The sequence below is a fragment of the Cibotium barometz genome, chromosome 24 (assembly GCF_041138505.1).
Source record: "Cibotium barometz isolate CiBa-2024 chromosome 24, ASM4113850v1, whole genome shotgun sequence".
Classification (NCBI taxonomy): Eukaryota; Viridiplantae; Streptophyta; class Polypodiopsida; order Cyatheales; family Cibotiaceae; genus Cibotium; species Cibotium barometz.
This window is the reverse complement of record NC_141069.1, coordinates 30,293,631-30,301,444: the sequence shown is the minus strand read 5'-3', so window position 1 is coordinate 30,301,444 and position 7,814 is coordinate 30,293,631. Positions and strand designations below refer to the sequence as shown.

At 41.7% G+C, this 7,814-nt stretch overlaps 1 protein-coding gene across 1 annotated transcript; it reads left to right on the top strand.

Annotated features, from left to right (window-relative positions):
* The first annotated feature begins 2,967 nt into the window (after window positions 1–2,967).
* Window positions 2,968–7,164, top strand: LOC147625166 (chloride channel protein CLC-c-like). Its single transcript, XM_086818950.1, has 8 exons — window positions 2,968–3,306; window positions 3,394–3,745; window positions 3,983–4,183; window positions 4,292–4,469; window positions 4,633–4,895; window positions 5,066–5,338; window positions 5,422–6,538; window positions 6,703–7,164. Exons 2-8 carry the CDS (start codon window positions 3,498–3,500, stop codon window positions 6,859–6,861), a joined length of 2,439 nt encoding a protein of 812 aa, XP_086675076.1. The 5' UTR covers window positions 2,968–3,306; window positions 3,394–3,497; the 3' UTR covers window positions 6,862–7,164.
* Window positions 7,165–7,814: the final 650 nt, after the last annotated feature.

Sequence of the window (7,814 nt, the reverse complement as noted above, 5' to 3'; positions counted from 1 at the left end):
GGTGTTTTGTGGGTCAATAGTAGATACATTAATTTAAGGCTGAGGGTATGGGGCTTTAGGCTTGCAAATAAGAACCCTTCCATCACAAAAAAATACAACTTTGTTTGCTTTACAAGTTTCATGGACTTTGGTTAATTTTACACCTTTCTGGTTTGGCGTTAACTCTTTGCCTTCATAGTTTTGTTCCCTTTCAAGGCTTTAACTACTTTAAGATGGCAATTTTGTTCACACTTTTTTTTGTATGGGAGATAAATATATGGTTTCTATCATGATCAATCTCAACTACATGTAGCATTGTTGTTGTTGTTATGTGTGTGTGTGTGTGTGTGTGTGTGTGTGTGTGTATGAATATATATTAGGAATGAGTGAGGAACAATATCTTACCAAGTATCTATATCCATTGTCTTTTCACAAGTGCGTGCTTATAATTTAAAAAATAGTTGACCATTTAAAGCTTCAAATAATTCATGGAGGAGGTCATGCATATAATCGCATTCCCATAACAAGAGGTTACGGAATGAGATAGGAAAACCAAGTGGCATGATGTCAACAAGTAGTAATTCACAAGTGGTTTTGAAAGTTGTGTGATAACAACCTCAAGGCGGATGTGGATTGATTACACCCCTTGGTTATGTGTGGAAACATATGGTATTTAACACAAACTTTGAATGACTACTACAACATGTCCAGATTCAACAAGTTAAACTTTAATGCCTACTACATATACGTTTGATTCTAAAACTTAAACATCACAAAACATAAATATACTATTACCTTTGCTTTTGAGTCTAATTCAAATGCCTTATCTTTTTGAACTTTAAATGCATACTACTTATTCATTTGATGCTAAAAATTAAACGTCACACAACATAAATATACCATTGCTTTTCCTTTTATCTAATTCAAATGCCTTATCTTTTTGAACTTTAAATGCCTACTACATATTCTTTTGATGCTAAAATTAAACATCACAAAACATAAATATACTATTGCTTTTCCTTTTGTGTCTAATTCAAATGCCTTATCACTTTATGTAATCTTAACTGGCTTGCTTACAAGATTAGCATAAAGATATTATTATTGAATATACTTAATAGATTTTTTTAAGTCCACAAATTACAAGGTATTTTAATAGAGTAATGTGAGCTTGTATCATATCACATGTACTTGTGTTGGATGAAGTCAAGAGGACTTAAAAGTAGAGTATTGTGTACTTTTGTTGGATGAAGTCAAGAGGACTTAGAATGGCACAAGGACATGATAACATACATAGGATTGACTCAAGTTGCAAATATTCAAGTTGATTTTTTCTCACTTAAGGTCTAGGGGCATGATTGAATCAAGATACACACTAGTATTAAAACCTAAATTGTGCAATCTCATTAATTTCCAAGAATACGAATCACATCTTCCTTGAAACTTGTGTCTAGCTGTGAAGTTAATGGCCTAAACATGCATGCACTTAAAAGTTCTTGCATTAATAGAGGGAGCCATGGTGCGTATCAAACGAGTTCTGAGTAATTTAGCAAATTGTTTGATTTGGAGCATAGGAGCTTGATGTTTGGGAGGTGTGAGCACTAACCCTCTTACTTTTTGGGTTAGGATATAGATAGTGGTAAGAGAAAAAAATGGGATGTGTTGCACGCCTCCTTAACCTTTACTTCACAATGTTTGCTCTAGGGTGCTTAGTGAAATGAGGTTGCTTACACAAATTCAAGTGCTTGTTTGGTCAGGGGAGATGGTGTGGTGTCAGGGGTTGAGATTAACCCCTTCTAGATCTAAATTGAAAGGCAACTTAAAAGTATAACTTAAAGGTAAACAATGCTATAGTCGAACACCAAATTGAATCCAAATAGTGAGCCACGCACCAATGGCATAGGAGGATGAACATTAAGAAAACCTGTGTATGCCCACTGACATTGCACATCCTCCACCTCTACTTGCTTAAACATTTACCCATTTATGTTGGTCTACTTTGTTCCGAATCCCAAACCCATACACGCTCACCCTATCTGTTCATCACAATTGGTATAATTCCCCAAATCATGCATCATCCTGTATGTTTGTCGTTGGAGTGTGCGTGTTTTGATTTATAGCAAGCCGTATAAGGGGGATGGAGTGGTCGAAGGGGGGGGGGCACACATGTGCAATCTTCTAGTCTTAACTGGCCATGCTGTTTGGGCTCGAGGCAAAACACATGTTCTAGATATGCACTTGGAGAAGGGCCAAACACACAACTTAGCATGCCCAAGATATGTGCATGATGGTAGTTGTTAATTTGGGTGGGCATGCAGAGGGCAAAAAAAATACTGGTTTACCTTCAATAATTTGGGCTCTCAATTTTTGGTGCTCAACTATAGCACTAATCACCCTATCTGTTCGTCTACTAGTCTGATTCCCAAAACCATGCACGCTCCACCCTATAAATTCATCCTACTAACCCAATTCCCAAAACCATGCACGCTCCACCCTATATATTCATCTACTACTGGTCCGATTCCCAAAACCATGCACGCTCACCCTATATGTTCGTCTACTAGTTTGAGTATGCATGTTTTGATTTATGGCAAACCATATAAGGGCAATGGAGTGGTCGAGGGGGTGGACACCTATGCGATCTTCTAGTCATAACTGGCAATGCTATTTGGGCTCTACACAAAACACATACACATGCCCAAGATGTGTGCACGACGACAGTCGATATGGCTGGACAGAAAGAGGGCCAAAAAAATACCGGTTAACCTTCAATAATTTGGCGTGATGATTTTTGGTGCTCGACTAAAGCACCGCTAACCTTAGTAGAGTGTGCACATTGTGCATGATCCATGTCCATGTGAACCACTTCTTCAACGAACTTTGGCATGTTAGAGTACTGCCATCATCCATGCAAAGGGGGAGGGACCCCAAAACAACCTTAACAAGAACACTCCATCGCTTCCAAGCTATCAATAGTTCAAAAAGATAAAATTAGCTTAGCTTCTATATCGCGCCACCCTAAGCATCCCCTTCAGCCAAAGCCAGGTCTACAGATACAACCCCTCTTCTTCCCGCTTGCAATCATCAGAACGTCGAATCACAGAACAGAAACCGTAACTGGTCATATACATGACCCCAAGAAGGCCGTCAGGGTGAGGGTTGTTTCCATGGCTGCAAGTTCTTCACAGCCTCAAGAAAGGCTTGCACATAAGTGGGTTTTCTGAACATGTTGATCCCTCTGTCCCCATCGCCCATCAACGTTTTGCTTCATAATGCTTTTTTTCTACTTTCTTCCAAGGCCCCCTGCAGCACCCAATCTAAAAGGGCAAGGTTATACCCTCCCCCATAGCCTTGCTTCTAATGTTATGTTATATGTCTCATGATTTGCCGCTAATTTGCCTGTTTCTATGGTTGCAGTTTGACGCTAATCTAAGGCGGGTTAACACTAATCTTGGTTACCACGCAGAAGAATTGAATGCCAGCACAGCTTTTCTTCCTCATTTACAAAATCTTCTCACAAGATGGATCGATTGTATGAGTCAGGCGATATGGCTATTTACAATGAGCACAGCCACACAGATTCTATGTTGAATGGGGATTATTCTGTCATGAATGGGGATGCCACAGCCATTGACATGGAGAATGGATGCTCAGAACCTCTACTACCAAACACTCTCTTGAAAAGAGGGTGCAGTGCAGTGCCTAATGGAACCTCTCAGACGGCCATGATCGGCATCAAATGTTCGCACATCGAGAGCCTTGACTATGAGTAAGCTTCTCTTTAATGCATTGCAGGATATACACTGATTTCCGATCAAGCATAGTGCTGCTTTAGTTGATTCTTGTTGATGTTACAAATTATGGCCTTGTAATGGTGGGTGTGCATGGAAACCATCCCTGGATTTTGGTGCCATTCTGCCCAGTGCTGTGGGATGCTGCTGCCATCCATGCTGTTTTGCTTGCAAAGAAGGTTTCTTTCTCGATACATTCTTTTTGCTTGTTTCAGAATTGTGGAGAACGATGTGTTCAAACAAGATTGGAGATCAAGGACGCGGGTCCAGATACTGCAGTACATCATCCTTAAGTGGACGATGGCATGCTTAGTGGGCTTGTGTACAGGATTGGTGGCCCTTTCAATCAACATGGCTGTCGAAAATATAGCTGGCTACAAGCTTCTGCAAACAACAAATTACCTGAATGAAAACAGGTAGATGATTACATCAAGTATTTAAGCATGTGGCATTGTAGCTGGGTTGAGATGTATGTTAACATAAAAGATGCATGTGTGTAATCCACTCTTTCTGAACCATTGCAGGTATCTAGCAGCATTCTCCATCTTTGCAGGAGGCAACACGTTGCTTGTACTTTCTTCTTCTGCCCTTTGTGCATTCATTGCACCTGCAGCAGCAGGGTCAGGAATACCTGAAGTAAAAGCTTACTTGAATGGTATCGATGCCCCCAACATTCTTGCACCGAAGACTCTCATAGTGAAGGTAATGTTAAAAGACAGTCACTGGTTTACATAGAAATTGAGATGTCGGTATATCCTGGTCTGAGAGTTATGAAGGTAATGTTAAAGGGCAGTCCAACCACTGGTTTACATAGAAATTGAGATGTTGGTTTATTCTGGTCTGAGAATTACAAATGATTACACAGGTATTGGGGAGTATCGGTGCTGTTGCAGGTGGCCTGGATGTTGGTAAAGAAGGACCTTTAGTTCACATAGGATCTTGTATTGCATCACTTCTTAGCCAAGGCGGCTCTAGGCAGTATCGGTTGACATGGAGATGGCTCCGATACTTCAAAAATGATAGAGATCGTCGAGATCTTGTCACATGTGGTGCTGCTGCTGGAGTAGCTGCAGCTTTCCATGCCCCTGTTGGAGGGGTGCTATTCGCATTGGAAGAAGCAGCATCTTGGTAGTAGCCTCTGTTCATCAACATTTTGAAGAGAGAGAGAGAGAGAGAGAGAGAGAGAGAGAGAGAGAGAGAGAGAGAGAGAGAGAGAGAGAGAGAGAGAGAGAGAGAGAGAGAGAGAGAGGGGCCATCAGATTGAAGCATATGCTAATATTTTCCTCAACTTTTTGCAGGTGGCGTAGCTCCCTGTTATGGAGGGCATTCTTTACCTCTGCCACCGTGGCCATTACACTGCGTTTAGGCAGCAATTACTGCGAAAATGGCAGCTGTGGGATGTTTGGAACGGGCGGCTTGATCATGTTTGACATGAGGATCATGTCAACTGATGTGGGGTTGATGGAACTGATACCAGTTGTCATATTGGGCCTGCTTGGGGGCTGTTTGGGTAGCCTTTTTACCTTCTTTAATGGGAGGATTGTGAAGGCGTATTCTGGATGGCATGCCAAGTAGGCACTCTAGTCATGGCTCTATGCGTATTGCTGGGGTTTTATTCATTGTTTTTGCATGCTGAGTTTGTGATGTTCTGCAGGCATGGCTCGATTGCCAAACTCACGCAGGCGCTTCTCGTGGCTTTGATCACTTCTGTGTTCATGTTTGGACTTCCATGGTTGGGAACATGTACACCATGCCCAACATCTAGGAGTGATGATGGTGAACAGTGTCCTTCAAGTGGTTTGTCTGGAGAGTATAAGCAGTTTGCTTGCCCGACTGGCCATTATAATGACCTTGCCGGTCTTCTCCTCAACACCAACGATGATGTTATAAGGAACCTATTCAGTACAAACACTTCAAATGTGTATCTATACAGCTCGCTAGTGATGTTTTTGGCATCTAGCTTCTTCCTAGCTCTGGGTACTTATGGCACAGCGATCCCATCAGGTCTATTCATACCAGTGATAATTATTGGGGCAGCATATGGTCGTCTCCTTGGCAAGTTTATGAGGTCTTTCAGCCAGTTTCAGAACTTGGACGAGGGTGTGTATGCGTACCTAGGTGCGGCCTCCCTCTTAGGAGGGTCAATGAGAATGACTGTGTCGCTCTGTGTGATTCTTCTCGAGCTCACAAACAACCTTCTTATGCTTCCACTTACTATGCTTGTACTCCTCATCTCAAAGACCATTGGGGACCTCTTCAACCACGGTGTGTATGAACAGATACTTCACATTAAGGGTCTGCCTTTCCTTGAAGAAAAACCAGAACCCTACATGAAGCACTTGACAGCCATGGATGTGTGTTCGTGCCCTCCAGTTACCGTTTCAGCAGTGGAGAGGATTGGGAACATAGTGGAAGTATTGAAGCTCACCAATCATAATGGTTTCCCTGTTTTAGAGCATGCAACATCTTCTGAACTGCCTGTGCTGTATGGTCTTATATTGCGGTCACACTTGCTAGTGCTGCTGAAACAGGGAGACTTTTCCAGTCCACAGTTTTGCTCAGTTGACTTTGCAAAGCCGGGGTCAGGGAAGGGCACAAAGATTGAGGACATAGAATTGAGTGCTGAACAGCTGAACATGTATCTAGATCTTCATCCATACACAAACACCTCCCCGTACACAGTCGTGGATAACATGTCTCTGGCCAAGGCCTTCTCATTGTTTCGGCAACTTGGTTTGCGGCATCTCTGTGTTGTGCCAAAAACTCCAGGGGTAAGTTCTTTCATGGACCATTTCCTTCCCCCATGTGTCATCCCTGCTCTTCTACCAAGTGGTGCAACCTCCTTTTGCTAAATGTCGCAACCTGCTTTATCTGCATCAGTTATGCACAGTTTCATGAGCACTTATGAGGTCTCTTTTGTGTTTTGTTTTGGCAGCCATCTCCAATCTCAGGGATATTGACTAGGCATGATTTCATGCCCGAGCATGTTCTTGGACTGTATCCTCATTTGAAGGTTAGCAAGTGGAATCGATTGCGTGTACGACCCTCTCTATTCACCGCTCTAGTAGCAGAATGGTGGTGCTGTACTAGATGAGGGTTTTTGTAATTCCCATCTTTGTACCAGGGTTTATCTCCCATATATTATTTAATTATTAATCTCCTTAGTTTCTCAGTGAGAATCCATTCTTGCCAATTTTTGGTTCTCAAGAGCAACCACGAGCTATTTGCTCCCATTTCCCAGCCAAAGCCCTTGGATTGTTTTACATGTGGTAGTTCTATTCTTTTGTTACTTATGATGGAAGGTGTTCTCCTTTCTGTAATTATGGTATTACAAATCTACTGCCATAATGGCAAGGCATTGTCCTACTGCTCAAGGAAAGAAATTGTGATTGTTTCTTCAGACTATGTTCATGGTGAAAGCAATGTGAACACCTCGTGAGGTAATAGTCACCTCCCACCAAAGGAGATGTATCTAATCAACATGATGTTTCTTTTTTTAAAATTCTTTTTGGCGTGGAGAACAACACACAGGGTCCGGGAGAAGGAAGGGTGCAACCTTATCTGCCCAGGTATTGGTGGACATGTATATTGGTACTTCTTGTTGAATGTGGGTGGCTTCAACATCTTCAAAATTTGGGATCTCCTCTCAATTGACATAAACACTATATTGATTGACCCTTATTAGGCAAAGAATACTAAAGAACTGCCAGAAAATAAAATTTGTGAAAATCCCTAAGCTTTGATAATAAATATATCCAAGTGCAAGTGAATAAGAGAGACATGAAGATTTGAACTAATTCAAAAGAGCATCCATTACTTATGTGAGCAATAGCTCTATGTGCAGCTTGCTACAAGTTAGGGCTAAAGGAGAGAATGCATAAGGTTGAAATTGAGGCCTTGATTTTCATTTGTTGAAGTTTTGGGGCCGGCCTTGTGCTGTGAGAGTGGTTGGGCAACAAGGAAAGAAGTCTACATAAAGAAATTAGTTGGGCAAGATTTAACAAGGGAAGAAATCAACAATTAATATAGTAAGGGGCAAGATTTAAC

Coding starts and splice junctions, on each gene's coding strand:
- LOC147625166 (XM_086818950.1), top strand. CDS start 3,498: ATGGATCGATTGTATGAGTCAGGCGATATGGCTATTTACAATGAGCAC. Junction 4,896..5,065: donor TTGGAAGAAGCAGCATCTTG/GTAGTAGCCTCT, acceptor AACTTTTTGCAG/GTGGCGTAGCTCCCTGTTAT. Junction 5,339..5,421: donor TATTCTGGATGGCATGCCAA/GTAGGCACTCTA, acceptor GATGTTCTGCAG/GCATGGCTCGATTGCCAAAC.